The sequence below is a fragment of the Pelmatolapia mariae genome, linkage group LG10_11, assembly GCF_036321145.2.
Source record: "Pelmatolapia mariae isolate MD_Pm_ZW linkage group LG10_11, Pm_UMD_F_2, whole genome shotgun sequence".
Classification (NCBI taxonomy): domain Eukaryota; kingdom Metazoa; phylum Chordata; class Actinopteri; order Cichliformes; family Cichlidae; genus Pelmatolapia; species Pelmatolapia mariae.
Genome location: NC_086236.1, coordinates 27,097,073 through 27,113,619, shown reverse-complemented (window position 1 = coordinate 27,113,619; position 16,547 = coordinate 27,097,073). Strand labels below are relative to the sequence as shown.

The 16,547-nt window shown below is 39.5% G+C and overlaps 1 protein-coding gene across 1 annotated transcript; it reads right to left on the bottom strand.

The window, feature by feature from the left end:
• Positions 1-259: 259 nt before the first annotated feature.
• Positions 260-15,466, bottom strand: LOC134637773 (beta-glucuronidase-like). The gene is made up of 13 exons (XM_063488288.1): positions 15,202-15,466; positions 13,210-13,395; positions 12,556-12,737; positions 12,303-12,445; positions 9,567-9,754; positions 8,258-8,410; positions 7,933-8,111; positions 4,575-4,721; positions 4,039-4,123; positions 3,479-3,655; positions 3,263-3,398; positions 2,536-2,700; positions 260-1,968 (listed from the first exon to the last, which is right to left on the bottom strand). The coding sequence occupies exons 1-12, from the start codon at positions 15,415-15,417 to the stop codon at positions 2,549-2,551; spliced, it is 1,944 nt and encodes a 647-aa protein (XP_063344358.1). The 5' UTR covers positions 15,418-15,466; the 3' UTR covers positions 260-1,968; positions 2,536-2,548.
• Positions 15,467-16,547: the final 1,081 nt, after the last annotated feature.

Genomic DNA, 16,547 nt, shown 5'->3' with positions numbered 1-16,547 from the left:
TTCTAAACCTCAAACAGATTATTTTTGTATCTTGCAATGTATATTTAAATGCTTTGTATCATTTTATGCTTTGTCTCATTTCTTTTTCTGTTGTGGGGATAGCTGAGACCTGTTTCAATCTGCAGGTACTGCTCGCCTTTCAGTTTCATTTGTAAATTGTTATTTAAAATAAATGTGCATTTAAATATTTCGTTAATCATTTACTTAGAATTTTTAAAAGATACCACGAGTCATTAACAACACACAAGTAACTGCTTTGTAGTTGGTGTGATACTTTATTCAGAAATGTTAATCCACTGTCTGATCACAGCAAACTAGGATGGACAGTCTATTCAGCTGGTAAAACTGAAGACTTGAACAGTTGAATGTCACCGCCATAAAAATGACAAGAAATGCCAGAAAAAGATTGATTGATAGCAGCTAAAGGAAGCTTGTAAAAGGAGAATAACAATGGACCCAGAATTTAACCTTGTGGAACCCCACTGGTTAAACATGCAGTGTAAGAGGAGAATCTGCTTGCATGAAAGAGAATGTTCTTCCAGACAGTCATTTTCAGTACAACCTTTTTCATTTATGCAGTTTTATGTATCAGGACAGAAAAACACATGACACCTTGTATCTAATGAAGTGGCCTTTAAGTGCCATTGAGCACAGTTTAAAATGGTATAACCAACCTGAGTACAGTTACTGAACATGTCCATTCAAAATCATTTAGGATCACGGTCTTACCCATCTTATGAGGTCTGCTGCCAGCAGGATACTATGCCATGTCACACAGCTCAAATCACAAATTTCAAACTGGTTTTCTTGAGCATGAAAATGAGTTCACTTTACTCACATGACCTCCAAAGTTACTAGGTCTCAGTCTAATAGAGCACCTTTGGTATGTGGTGGAATAGTAGATTTTTATCATAGATGAGCAACAGACAAATGCCTGAGGAATCTTTCCAGTGCCTTGTTGACTCTATGTTACAGAGTAAAAGCAGTTATGAAGGCAAAAAGGGGTTCATCCTGGTGCTAGCAAGGCGTACTCAATATAAGTCCCATCCAATGCCGATGATGCATCTTCACTGTACTTAGCCTTGAATGAAAGATTTTTGAAGCAAAAATAAAACAGAAATAAAATAAAATAATGTTATCACCACAATCAGATAGCAAAGACTAGCTCTTCTTTATTGTAAAACAGGCCTAACTTTGCTTTTATTCTTTATTTGGTGTGGGTGACTTCATAGTGACTGGAATGGCTGATAATACTTGTAAAGCTGCATACACACTGAAAGCGATTTGCAGTGACGTGGTGATGAGAGACCACAGAAAGTAAACGATATTCACTTCAAGTGACTTTGGTCAAAAAAAAAAAAAAAAAAAAGAGGCTATCACCTATGAAAAACGTTTCTGAACTTTCAGGCTAGTGACTGGAGCAACTACCAATGAGAGTGAAGAATAGCACTGATTGTATTTACTAAAAGGTCAGATGTCAAAGGGGATCACCTAGGTAAACTGAATCTGGAATGTCCAAAAGCGTATAGCCTTTAGCTTCAAAGCGATGTGCGACAAACAAATTGCTTCCAGTGTATACAAGGCTTTAAAGTACTTAGAGTTCAAAGATGGTTCAGAGACAACCTTTTTTTTAACTTAGAGGTCATTCTTTATCCTAAAAAAAAAACAAAAAAAAAAACAACAACAACAAAAAAAACCCAACACATTCCTTAATCACCATGACTGAACTAGCAGCAGGCTTTGAATTTAAATGAGCAGCACAGGGAAACATTCAACGTATAGAAAATGACTCCAAGGTCACTTTAGATGAACAATAGTCAGAGCAGGAGACTACTGATCATACTGCATCCTCAGAAGCGACAGCAGAAGATTAGTCTGTTCTGCTACCGTGCTCACAGAATCAAGTAGTGGATCACCTACAGCGGTGAATGTCACCATGATGGGACTTGATGTGACTTCTGCATCAATCTGAAAAAACCCAAAACAAAACAAAAGTTAGAGAGACATATTAGTAAAAGAGCTGGAGCAAACAAAGTGTTCAACACCCAGCAAACATTGTGGGGGTACTGTGGGCAGACCAACACAGCACACAAGTTGGCAAGCCCACTATGGGTTGCCGACAGAGTGCCCACAGAATTCCCCAAAAGAGAAACAGTTCTTTGGGCCCCACATGGGCAAGTCCAGTGTGGAGTGCCCACAGAATTCCCTCCTGGGGGCCCAACAGTTCACCCACTGGGCCCACAGAGGCATTATAACTGGGCAGGAATGTTAAGGCACCCATGGACAGAAGTGTTAATGGTGTCCTAAGGAGAGCTGATTGTGTTTACATTTAGAAATGTGACTGTCCCATAGGTAAGGCTGTTTTCTATGAGCAAAAGTGTCTAAATGTCCTATAATATGTTCCCTACTGCTGCAATAAATAATCAGTGTTAAATAGTTAAGCTCAGTATGCACATGCATTTTTACAAACAGGATGTCACAGAATTTGTTCAGATTACTGCTTAAAAGGTTCGGAGCATGTCCTAGACTGATTACCTTCAACACAGTTTCAGAGTGAACAGGGGTATTTAGTCCAAGGAGGCAGTCTCCCCGTCTCATTAGCCAGTCTCCAGTACCTCTTCCTCAAGATGAAGGCTGCTGCTTTAGGCTGCCTTTGCCTGGTAAAAATACCCTTCTTGTTCCCCACCACACGATGGATTGCTGTAGACAGACAATTTGAAAATATCATTGTTACAGGGCAGAATATAATAAGGTGACTGAATAAAGCTGCAATATTTCAAGTTTTATTTTCATATACAGATAAACAGTGTAGCCACATTTACCCGTAGACAGTGTGCAGAAGAAAATAATAAATAATAATAATAAGTATTAAATATTAAGATAATTTAAGACAATTGTTTGGTACAGTTTACAGTTTGTGCAAAAACTTGTGCAGTGCGGATTTAAAGTGGTTAAAGTGACAGTGTGTAGAATCCAGTAGTTGTAGTATGTGTCTAATGGTGTGTGCAGAATGTCAAGAGGGGTCATTTTTTCCCACAGCAGTTGATCTAGAAACTTGACTATGTTGCCATTTTGTTTTATAGCCCAGATTTCCTTTTGAGTTTCCCCTTTAATCTCCTGATATAAACCATCACCTAGGAGGAAAAGAGCTCTCATCTTTAGACAAAACATAGGCTATACTGTATACTATCAGTACTGTAGAAACAGGAAAAATGACAGCAGTTGTGGTTCTACAGGTTGCTTTATTTTGAAGCTGCAGTACCTTGTGCAGTCATGAAGTCTGCAAAGTTCCAGATGAGTTCACCAATAACATACTGCTTCCTCTTCTGGTCAAACACATCATGATAGCTCTGCAGGAGAGCATTCTGGTACTCCTCAGTGAACATCATGGGTGGATCCTGTAGAGTGACAGTAAAACTTGTTAAAGATGCTGAAGTGACAGGTGACTAGGTCACTGAGTGAGTGAGTTTATTCTCACCATGTGAAGCCCTGGAAGTGCATCTGCTCCATATTCACTCTGGATTATGGGTTTCTTGTACTTTCCATACCAGTTCTCAAACTGAGCGTTGAGCTGAATAGGAATGACCTCCAAGTGGCCTGGATCATGGTACCAGGAGAAGTAACTGTTTACACATACAACATCTACAAAGGGAGCCTAGAGGGCAAAAAAAAAATAGATTTAAAATATTTTAGAGGTATTCTTCAACATGATGACGACATATTTTTTAAAATATTTTAAAGGCCACAAGAAAACTCCACCTTCTTGAGCTTTCCTTTATCATTCATGTACAAGCTTAAAGCATATTTGTTGTTAGAAAAAAAAATTACAAAATGTATTTCCATAAAACTTTGTGTACTCGCACAGCCATTCCTTCATGGATGGATTTTAAGGGATTCCCGTGGGGTGGGGGGTTTGGTCACAGGTGGAGGCTTGTTGCTAAATTGTAAATTGCTACTCAAGGGTGGTCTCAAAGTGCTGTGCATCTTTTGTTAGTTTAATATAATCTTGATAGTGAGGTGAAGGCTGTGGAAGCTCACCCCTTTGTCCCTGGCATAGTTACTGTCTGTGATGTAGGTGACAGGTCGGGTATGGTCCAGAGCTTTGGTATGCTTTATCAAAGTCCTGCAAGGAAAACAAATGTTGTTGATGTTGCTATACCTGAGGAGTCACCAGGATTATCAGATGCATAGTTAGAATGTCACATAATCAATGACAGACAAACATTTATTTTCTACTAGTCTTTAATTTGAAGTAATTGGTGGCTCCATGGTATAGTGGTAACTTGATCAAGAGTTGCATAAACCCAGTCCCAGCCTCAGCACATCCATCTGCTGTGGTGACCCCATGTAAAATAGGAGAGCAGCCACAAGTACCAGTTTAATCTGAAGAAACTATTTTATTCTCTTAGGCCTTCAGAATGACAGAACATATGTTTGAATTACCATTTAAATTTACAGTTTAAAAACAAATTGAACCATCTGGCATCATGTTGCTTGATTGTGTAGTGATGATTATTTGAACAGTGGCTATAATAAGTGCTTTACACCTCAAAAGAAAAATAACCTGTACTCACTTGAAATAAAATTCAGCAGGAGGCATCTCTGAGGCGGGCTCATTGGCTACCGACCACATGACCACAGAGGGATGGTTCTTGTCCCGGCGCACAAGCTCGTCCATGACAACCAAGTGGTGTGACAGAGAGGCGTTTCCAAAACTGCGACTATCAGCAAGGCACAAAAGATACATCTCAGCCTGAGCTGAAAGACTAACGACTCAGATCCATCCATCTTTTGGGCTCTACAGAGACCACAAGACAAAGCTAGCACTGCAAGAAGTGAAGACCTAACTCACAACTGTTGTGCTTCTCAGTATGGGTGCGCAAAGTTAATTACAACATATGCAAATAAGCTTAAAGCACTCTGTTTAATTGTTCATTTGAACTTCAGATGGAAATCGTGTTGTGCATATTGACCCCCTGCAAAAGTAATAAAATAGGCACACTTATTCTCAATACATTGATTAGTATTAGTATTCTATTTATTCATATTTACATTATGCAGACTTTAGTGTTTGCTGTGCAACTTGGCCAGGCCCTTAAACAAACTTAAATTTTAGCTCTCTCATTATCTAATTACTTGCTAAAATGTTTGACATTAATCATCTTAGGTCTGATGTCAAGTTTGATATTTATTTACAATGAATGATTAGACCAGGGGTGGGGAGACTCCAGGCCTCAAGGGCCGGTGTCCTGCAGGTTTTAGATGTGTCCTTGATTCAACACAGTTTATTTATATGGCTAAATTACCTCATCAACATGTCTTGAAGTTTTCCAGTGCCCTGGTAATGACCAAATCATTTGAGTCAGGTGTGTTTACCCAGGGTGATATCTAAAACCTTCAGGACAACGGCCCTTGAGGCCTGGAGTTCCCCATCCCTGGATTAGACCCACTGAACTGTGTAGCTAGCAGATACGCATAACTTACAAATAAGCTTCTGCTGCCACAATTCAACCAGATTTTGTTCTTTGTTGGATGATATGTCACTTCATGCTGCATACACATTGGCTGGTCACATTGTGGTCCAAAAATCATACACCGTATACCCAGCTTTAGATGTGATTCTCTCCAAAATAGAACTAGGCTATGACCTCCAGCAAATATAGGACCTAGGGCTGCCACGATTAGTCGACTAGTCACGATTACGTCGACTATCAAAATCGTCGACGACTGATTTAATAGTCGACGCGTCGTTTGAAGCTTTGTAAGATCACAAAAGACGCAGGAATAAGTAGTAGGATTTAAGAGTGTAATAACGGACTGAAACAGAAGATGGCAGCACTGCATGTACAAGGATACCAGCTGCCGTTAAACCCCGAAGAAGAAGAAGTAGCTCTGTCCCAGAATTTATAGCGCAGCCCAGCTCAGTTTCCAACAATGGCGGCAGCTAGTTAGTTTTAATATTACTCTTATTATTCTTTCTGGGTCACAAAATAAACGTTTAACATATTTTCAGGCGAGAATGTAACTGTGTAAACCTCAAATATCTGCTCAGTTTATCAAGACACCACATATTTTCAAAAGCGCTCCGACGTTTTCGGAGACTTCTGTTAACCACTAGCTCGATAGCTAGCCGGGGGAAAGGCTCACTAGAGCCCGTGAGAACACCGGACTCCCGGCAAATCGTTTTCAAACCCACCGCCGTCTTTCGCTACTCAGGTTAAACATACATAAGTCACTTAGATAACATAAAAAAAGATAACTTAAAAATGTTATTGTTTCTCTTTTTTTTTAGTATTTTATTTGTTCCTGAGTAAATCGTTTTGACTGAGATTAAAGTTATAGTTTTTACACAGCTGAATAAACGTCAAGCAGACAACTGGTTATCAGAAGTGTGAGATGCTCGAGAATATACTCCGGTGTCCCGTTATATTTTAGATAGCAAGGAGTTTATTAAACTTCACCGAAACAATCTGCAAATTTCATTAAAATTTAATAAACTATCATCTTGTCTTTATTTTTAGTTAGCACAAACTTTAAACACTTAAAGCTGATAGTTATATAAGAGCAGATGCATGCTGGTGCAATAAGCTGTACGTTTTACGTCCAATGGATGCATGATCTGATTAGTCGACTAATCGCAAAAATAATCGGTGACTAGTCGACTATCAAAATAATCGTTTGTGGCAGCTCTAATAGGACCTTAACCTTTTTCCTTATTTTTATTAAAAAGGTTAAATCCCACCAATCACTGCACAATCCTTTCTATCACATTTGTAAATTTATATATCCAGGTCTTTGGTTGACAAGCTAAGAAATATTGTAAATCAGGGAACTTAATCACCCAGTTCAGTGGTTACCAGAGTGTGGCCACAAAGGTAATGCAGGTGGGAAGTAATAACAGGCATTTAGTTTGAAGTCACTCACAAGTACTGTCACATATTTATAAAATGTATTTGTTTATATAAAAAGTGAATTAAAACTGATAATAGAAGATGGTTAGTTTATGACATTACTGATTACTCTGACCTAACTTTACTGCTCTTGTATTGACGTTTGTGTCCCAGTTACAGATGGATCATATGCAGACTTTAGTGTTTGCTGTGCAACACTAAACACTGTGCAATATATTGGCCGTAACACTTTGTATAGGACTGGGTAGCATTAGCAATTTATAGCAGACAACTTGTGTTTGTTTTTTGAACCAAAATTTCAAGGAAATAAACATAACTTTCTCTTGTATTTTGATTAGAGTGAAGATTTAAGAACTGGGTGGTTCCAGATGGATTTTCTAAATTTTAAGTGGGCCGCAGCACTTTGGAAATGGCTGACCTAGTTGTTTAAATACGGCTTCCTGCAACTATCTATACATAATCTGAAAAGAAGAGAGGTTACATATCCTTGGGTGGCTCCCATGCCTATAAAATGTATGTGAAAGATTAGATTTGACTTTCACCTGCTGTTGTCGTTTAACTAAAGGTACAGGTACAGGTAACATATATAGAGTTCACTTCCATGTGTGTCATGGAGTTAGGGTTAATAGTATGGAGGAGAGTTTAGCATTGAATGCTGAGCTTCATTCCATAAATTATAATTGGAATGTGGTCCAACAGACCCAGTCCTGGTACAGCTCCTTTCAGTAGAGACAGCAACCATTCCCTGCTATAGACCTACACCTGGCACAAGTTGCTGGTGTTGTGTTGCTCACACACGCTTGATGTAATCAGCCGCCTCAGTAGGAGCAGGACTCTCACAGTTTTTCTAGCCAAATGTACTAGAACAAATAGATGTTGATGTGCTCCCTTGTGCTGAGTCACAGGATTGCCATACCAATATGTAAGTTTCTCCATATCTTCACACATTGTAACACAGAATTTCTCACTGTTGACCTCAAACATACTCATAGGCTACAGAGATGTGTTCGGTGACACTTACATGTCTTTGATGCCCACACCTGGGCACTCATCTATCACCACAATCCCATGACGGTCACACATCTGCAGGATCTCCTCAGCATAGGGGTAGTGGCTGGTACGGAACGAGTTGGCTCCCAACCACTTAATTAAGTTAAAGTCCTTTACAATTAGGGGCCAGTCCAATCCTTTACCTCGAATCTACAACACATTAAAACCAGGAAAACAAAGATGAGGTCATTAAATTAAGTCTACCTTAATTGTGATTCAAGTTAATGTTGACACATTGCTTCAAAGACAAATAAGACAGAGTCCTCCTGGATTTTCATCCCTCTAGTGGTACTCACATCAGAGTCCTCATGTTTATTGACACCATGGAAATAAAACGGCTTGTTGTTAATGAGGAACTGGGTCTTGGTAACGTTGACTGTGCGGATGCCGACTGGCAGAGTATACACATCCTCATATGTTGATGTCTCACTGACTGCTATTAGGTGGACCTAGAGGTTAAAGTACAAATGGTAGAAATGTTGTTCTTTATATCTTCTTCAGCAGACATGATGTCACCAGAAATGTAGCAGTTGGCACCAATACCAGTAGAACTGTGCAATTCTCTGTAGCCAATTTGATATCAAAACAAAATTACGATCCCACGTAATTAAACAAACTGTTTTCAAACAGACATGACAGCACATCATTTATTTAAAATGTTATTATGTTTATGTCAACAAGACACCGACTAAAATGTTAGGATGGTTGCTGAGAAGCTTACTAATATTAGCATAAGAATAAGCTAACATTACATTAGAATAAGCATTTCATGTTAAAGTGAAATATATTTAATTTACTGAACAGGTATTCTTGGTGTGTGTTGTGATTGCTAGTAGTACAATTTTCCAGTATAAGAGAGGTTTAGCAGCAGATTAGTATCAAGTATCATAATATTTATATATTTTCTAAATCACAAGGTTAATACACGCACATTCTTGTGACAATGCAATACACAGTTTAAGGTACAGCTTAACAAGCTGCAAATATAAAAAGTATTCCCCCAGCAGAGAATCTATAATGCACTTAAAACATGCTGTGAATAAAAGAATCAGGGAAAACGTGGCATTTCCAGTTGAACTGAAAGTGAAACTCGCATATTAGGCTAACGTTTATAGAACAATAAATTAAAAAAAATCAAAGATTAAAGTTGCTTCTAAGACAAAGACATTAGATCCAAATAAAAAAAGCAAAAACAAACAAACTTTAGACCCTACTCTCCCTGAAGAGGTCTGAAGGATCTTCCAGGAACAGGGGCGTTATTTTGTAGAGAATTGATTGGTAAACAGGTGGCAACTTCTTACCTGTTGATATCTAATTTGAAGGTACCTTCACACACCTTGACAGTGTGTCCCTGTAAAAAGTGAACCATCATGGCACAGAAAACCCAGGGTTAACCCTGAAGTAACCTGGATAAGTCAAAACCCTGGTTTCCGTTTTTCCTCATGGTATATAGTACAGTGTAAAAATCACAGTTTAACCAATTAATAAAAGATTATTACTTCTTAAAAAACCCACTTAATGAGCCTTCAAAATCTAATGGCCATATTGTCAAACCACATCACACTGCAGAAACACACCTCTATGCCTGCGAGCATGTTGTCTTACCTCCATAGAATAAAGGTAACCTGGATTCTCGTGCATCAAGTACGGCCACCACAGCTTCACATCTACAACTTTGAGTACGCCAGATGGTGTGTTAGAGGAGGCCACACAGTGGCCATCTTTGTCCATCAGAGTAACCTTCAGGGTGGCTGTTGCAGCACCTTGAACAGATACTTTGTATCTAACAAGACCTAGAATCCAGAAGAAACAGCAATGTCTGATAAATAGTAACAGCACATTCAATCTGTATTGTATTAATTACTATTACTATTCACTATGTTTTTGTACAGTTCCCCCCCCAAAAAATGGGATGCTGTGTAACATGTAAATAAAAACAGAATGTACTAATTTGTAAAATCTGTGATTTTGGAAATCAAAATGATGCACCCTCATTTGTTCAGAGATGCAGACTTTTGAATTGAGTCCAGATAAGAATCCAGACTGTCCCTCTCCTCTTTAGTCTCAAGGATGCAGCATCCATTTGCAGGTGCAAAGTGGTTGATGACGGTTGTGGTGGTAATCCCTGAGCCAGTGGTGGACACCAGAGGTGAAGGGAGCCATCAAGCTGTAGAAGACTTGGTTAGCCTGTGGCACTTTGGTGGCAGCAGATGGGTACCGGCAGGCCAAGCAGACATGGCTCAAGAGGTGGCTGAAGCAAAAACTTGGGTGTGAGGAGTTCAGTAACGAAAAAGACTTTCAGACTGCCTCAAAGTGATTCTGTCAAACCATCAAGTGTTTTAGGAGGGGAAAGGTGTGCTCTACTCACATGGTCTATAGTGCAGCGTGATACTACTGACTTTAACTGAGGATATAGTCAGGTATACTTCAGGTACCTCCTTAATCCCACTGTCACCTCTTCTGTAGAGGACGTAGGGTCTGAGGATCACTCGCCCATCACTGGGGTAAGGTCACTGAGGTAATATAACTCTTTGGTGACAGTGCCCCTTGGTAGTATGAGATTGGTCCTGATTTCCTGAAGTCTCTAGATGTTGTATGGCTGACTTGGTTGACACGCCTCTGCAACATCATGTCAAGATCTGGGGCAGTGCCTCTCCAGACTGGGATGGTGGTTCCCACATTTAAGAAGGGACTCGGAGGGTGTGCTCCAATTACAAGGGAATCAAACGCCTCCCTGAGAAGATCTATTCCAGAGTACCGAAAAGTAGAGTTCGTACATTAGTCGAACCTCAGATTCAAGAGGAACAATGTGGTTTTTGTCCTGGTCACAGAACACTGGACCAGTTCTTTATATTTTTAAGGATATTTAAATGTGTGTGGGAGTTTAGCCATCCAGTCTACATGTGTTTTGTGGACTTGAAGAAGGCATTCGACTGTGCCTCTCAGGCTATTCTGTGGGCCGTGCTGCTGGGGTAAGTGGGGTTTCTGGCCTTTTGTTATGAGTCATTTAGTTCTCGTGCAACTACAGCAAGAGCTTGGCCTGCATTTCCGGCAATAAGTCAGACTCATCTCCAGTGGGCGTTGGACTTTGCCAGGGCTATCCTTTACTAATGATTCTGTTCAAAGTTTTTATGGACCCAATTTCAACCCAGGTGGCAGAAGGCCTCAAACTTAATGACCTTAAAATCTCTTTTTGTAGATGTTGTGGTCCTCTCGACTTTATCAGGTGGTGGTAGCACTGTAGCTATTCATAGCCGAGCATGAAGTAGAGCTGAGCAATATATCGAATACACTCGATATATCGAGAGTTTTTCCCACCTACTATGGTTAAAATGGCTTTATCGTAACCATCAAGTATAAATGGCCATGGCAATATTAAGCTGTCTGCATGCCATTCAATCTGAGTTTTTTTTTCCTCCCACACGCTGCGAATGCATCATTAATCCCAACTGGAAACTTTTCTACCTGGCACACTGGGTTGAGCATGCATGTTTATACACTACCAGATAGGGAAAAATATGGAAACAGTGTAAGTTTCAGATGAGCAGGGAATTTGACTTAGTGTTGTTTGGATTTCACGAGGAGGATGTCGAACAAAATGTGGTAATTTACAAAACATGCTGTAAAACTATGGAGGTATACTGGACATGTCTTACTGGGAGGAGGTCACGGAGTATACTCAGCACATGCTGGAGAAAATATATCTGTCATCTGGCCTGGAAATGACTCAGTGTTCCCCTGGTTCAGCTGGAAGAGCTAGCTGGAGAGAGCAAGGTTTTAGGGGCAGGGATAGCTCAGTAGGCAGCGTGGTCGCCCCATGATTGGAAGGTCGGGGGTTTGAATCCACTGAACGGCTACACTGAGGTACCCCTGAGCAAGTTACCGTCCCTACACACTGCCCCGGGCGCCTGATTAGTGCCTGCCCGATGCTTCACTGAGTGAATGGGTTAAACAGTTTTTTTGCAGACTGGCAAACTTCTACCTAGCTTTACTTCTGAGAAACTCTACCTCTCTAAGATGCTCTTCATGTTACTCACTTGTTGCCAGTTAACCTAATTAGTTGTAATATTCATTCATTGGTTTCTTTTGAGTACCACTTATTTTCCAACCTCAAATTCAAAATGAACCAATATTTGTCATGAAATAGTCAAATGTCTCAGTTTAAATATTTAATGAGTTTTCTGTAGTCTCTGAATAACATATGTTTTTGTTAGATTTGCAAATCATTGCATTTGGTTTTCATTAACACATTGTTACAACACTTTAAGAATTGGGGTTGTCCATCAGTTTACCTGCTCATATATTCTTTGGTGCTAGTAAGGAAATTTGAAATGAATTTACCAGTGTTATCCATGAAGTTGGTCTCCACTATGATGTCATCCACATACACCTTAGGAGTAGTATACAACAGTACAGGACGATGTATCCCAGCATAGTTGAAGAAATCAAAGTAGATGTTTTGCACAAAAAAACCATCAGGATACCTGCAGACCAAACACAGTCTTCACATCATCTACATTCTCACTGACGCATCAGCTTAAAGTTTTAAAGGGTGGCAATAAAGTTAAAAATATGAACCAAAGAATGAGGGTACCTGGTACGGTCATTCATGTACTGGATGGTGCCTGGAGGAAGAGTCTCCAAAGTTAGAGTGTTGTTTACAGCAATGGTGATTCTGCATGGCTTCGTTGGGTCCCTGCGGATTAAACTACTAATCTCTGCCTCAAAAGGAAGATGGCCACCTTCATGCTCTGTCACTTTCTCTCCATTCACCCACTGCAACAGAGGATGATCACCGTTTTACATGAGCTACAATTTAGTGACACACAATCTCATTTACAATGAAGCAAGGATGTATTTTGAAAAAATACATTTCTTCCTTATTTAAGCAAATGATGGCAAACCACAGTCTGCATGTATTACAACAGCCTGAATCAACAGTTTTATTGAGTTTAGGTTCTAAACTAGCCTGCCTGCAGCCCAGACTTGTCATCTACTGAAAACATTTGTTGCATTACCAAGCAACAAACAAACTTTTCAACAGTTCAGACCTTATATCAAGAAATACAGATGCTGGTGTCCTAGCTTTCTTAAAATAAGTATATATTTTCCAAGAAAGTGTTTCATTATGTATGTTTTTGGATCATTTTCAAATAAATATCATTAATAATTAATAAAATAATAATTAATATGTTTGTAAAAATAAATAATAATAAATAAATATTTTTACAATTATCATGATACTCACCACTATTGAGTAATAGTGAGCACTTCCCACTCTAAGAACCACTCTTGTTCCCTCATTGGAGATCCAGCGGGCCGGCACGAACACCTCTCGCTCATACCACACCCAGCCAATGAAATCTCTTAGTGTGGGGTCCTGTGTGATGTCATTGTAGCTAGCAGGAACTGGCATTTCAATCACTGGGCCGGTCTAAAGAATATAAAACAACAAAGAGAAGACAGGACTTTACAGGGATACCTGTAGCAGCCATTTGAAAGTAGGCAATACACATGTTTATGTATTTGACTTAATTTTGATTCTCTGAATTCATGGTTAGCCCCCTTCGTGTACATCTGCCAAATATTTATAATGTAAGGTTTTGACCTTTGTTCTCCATCCATCCATTCGCTTCCGCTTATCCTTTTTCAGGGTCGCGGGGGGTGCTGGAGCCTATCCCAGCTGTCATAGGGCGAGAGGCGGGGTACACCCTGGACAGGTCGCCAGTCTGTCGCAGGGCTAACACATAGGGACAGACAACCATTCGCACTCACATTCACTCCCGCATTCACACCTATGGGCAATTTAGATTTTTCAATTAACCTATCCCCACAAAGTTCTCATGTTGTTTATTTTTCCTTGTGAAATTGTGAATATTTTCTGCAATAAATGCCTCTAAAGACCTCAAAACAAGACAATCTGACAGGAATGTAAACATTTGTGCTTCGTTTAAAGCAAGGCTTTGTGAAACACGGAAACATTTAAAGCGATCATGTGAGAATTGTGTCACTGTTTTGAAACAGTCTGATAACTGTTTCAAAACAGTGACAATAATCTCCAAAGTGACTGGCCACTTTTTTTTTTGCTATTGCCATGAATTGATAATGGTATTCTGTGAAACAATGACACATAAAGGCCTTGCACAGCTCTAATTCTACTTAATATGCCAGACTATCAATTATGATCAACATGTTTTGGTTTTGAAAAATCTTCATGCAGCATAGCAAGAAAAACTTTGAGACTGTTAAAAACAGCAGGCTGTGACTAATGATCAGCATGTTTCAGCAAATATCATTTCCCCTTCTGTTGCGTTAACATATGTGAGGTGGTTTCAGTTGCTTAATAATTCGATGCAATGCATAATGAACCACTTTATAAAATAAATTATATATTGCAAAAACACTGCTATGTTCATTGTTATAACCTCATATTTTTGTGGATTTAGATGTCATCTACTTTGAAGGTAACTTAAGTGAAGTTAATTGAATGCTTCCAATTATGGTTATGCAAAATGATGATGAATAAATGAAAATCAAGTAACAATGTCTAAATTTGTTATTTCTAAAGCTTTTTCTTTCTTTCTTTCTTTCTTTCTTTCTTTCTTTCTTTCTTTCTTGTTTAGTTTTCTATAAGTTACCTTTTCAAACTTGATGTGATAGCAACATGTGTGCTATCACATAGCACAACAAGTGTGCACAGCACATTTGTTGCAGGTATAAAAAGCAATTTTTGCTAATGTAAAGCTGTGGATAAACAACACATCCAGTGGATCATGTGTTCTTAGAGCAAACATTACTGAGCTCTGCTGTGGTTGCTGCCGATAACGACTTTTGGGCTTTCTGGGAGTTTACCAGGCTTGTTCCAGCAGCAGGAAAGCCACCTATCCAAACTGAGGATGCACGAAAGCTTCAGTTCGCAGTGGTCATGAGACTTTCCACCCGGGCTTCGTAACTTAGTTTTGAACACCCAGTTCCTAGCTAAATGTATGAATGAGTCAACCCAAAAAGTTTATGTAGGCTTTCTTGTATTTGTGTTAACACGTTTTATCGCATTCCAAGTAGCTTTTATTTACGATTATTTTTTGGTATAACTACATAATTGCAGGATGTTTAAAGGTTCTTGTTTACAGAGAGTAAAATGTGCGCATTACTGTATGTGACCGTTGTATTCCTGTCAACAGTAAAACAAAGTGGGCTGATTTATTTCATCTGACCTGCAATCACCTCCGTTCCCGCTCACCTCTGCCAGCCGACGTTTGTACCAAGCCTTCTCGAAGCCCTCGTTCCTGTTGGGGGACCCGTCAGCCCTGAAATCCCACAGCCCGTTCAGCTCCTTCACCTCCCTGGAGGAGGACTCCCGGGGAAACAGCATGCCGCCGTCCAGCGGGAGCACCGTGCCAAACACTGATAGCAACCACAAAACACGGAGCACCGCGAAACTTCCAGGTACAGACATCCTGAAGCCCTCTCCTACTGGCCTCTCGGAGACGAACCCTGAAGTTTTCTTTGTGGTTCCGCTTTAGAGGTCACGTGATAACGGCATTACGTAACATCACTACCGCGTTTTTTGCTTAAAGCCCTCCAACGCTGTTCCTTTTTTTTTTCAGTCCTGTCATTTTCTCCCCTCAAGCCAACCTTTAACTCTTTAAAGCTGGAGACAGACGAAGTTTCGCATTTCAACGCTAAGCATTTACCTTTTATAAAAATAGTAAGTTTACCCTGCCGACAGTTTCCCTGCCAGCGTTGGGGTTTTTTTGTTTGTTTGTTTTTTTGTTTGTTTTTTGGCCGACATACACAATTTCCTCACTTTTCATCTTCCTTAAAAAAAGAAAACGATTTTTTAAAAATCAGCTGCTATATTCAGAATTAAATGTTTTAATTCTTTGTTTTTTCGGTTTACTTGTTCATTGTTCTTATTCATGTTTTGGTTAGCATGGGTGATGTTGCACAAAGGTACACAGACTGAAAAAGTTATATGCATCATCAGGAAAATAAAATAATCACGCTAAATGTAAATGGGCTACATAATCCGATTAAAAGTAGTAAAATAATAGCTAAAATGAAACGTGAAAAGCTGCAGGTAATCTTTTGGCAGGAGACACATCTATCTTCTTTAGAACATGAAAAATAAAAAAAAATGGATTCCAAAATACCTATTACTCGTCTCATAAATCAGGCCGCAAAAGAGGAGTAGCCATACTGATCCCCAATGCTGTTAACTTTGAATTCTGTTCAGAGGTTAAGGACAAAGAAGGGAGGTTCATTTTGGTAAAGGGTAAATTAGAAGAGGAGGAAGTAACATTATTTAATGTATATGCCCCGCCAGGAAGCTCCAAATCTTTTTATAATAAGTTATTCGATTTAGTGGTCTTGGAAACACGGGGAGTTCTTATTTTTGGTGGTGACCGTAATGTTCAACTCCAACCAAAACTGGATGCATCCGACCACCGGCAAAAGAAAAGTTCGAATGCCATTATGGTCCAACACATGCTTACAGAACTGGGTTTGATTGATGTGTGGAGAGCCTCTCATCCAGGGGAAAAACAATTTACCTATTATTCTGCGTACCATTCAGTATATACTCAA

Bases quoted from the DNA above. Each gene is read 5' to 3' on its own strand.
- LOC134637773 (XM_063488288.1), bottom strand. From the start codon at position 15,417: ATGTCTGTACCTGGAAGTTTCGCGGTGCTCCGTGTTTTGTGGTTGCTA. The intron at 12,446-12,555 runs GTACCCTCATTC...TTTGGTCTGCAG, and splicing joins TACATGAATGACCGTACCAG to GTATCCTGATGGTTTTTTTG. The intron at 9,755-12,302 runs GTAAATTCATTT...TCTGGATTCTAG, and splicing joins CAACTTCATGGATAACACTG to GTCTTGTTAGATACAAAGTA.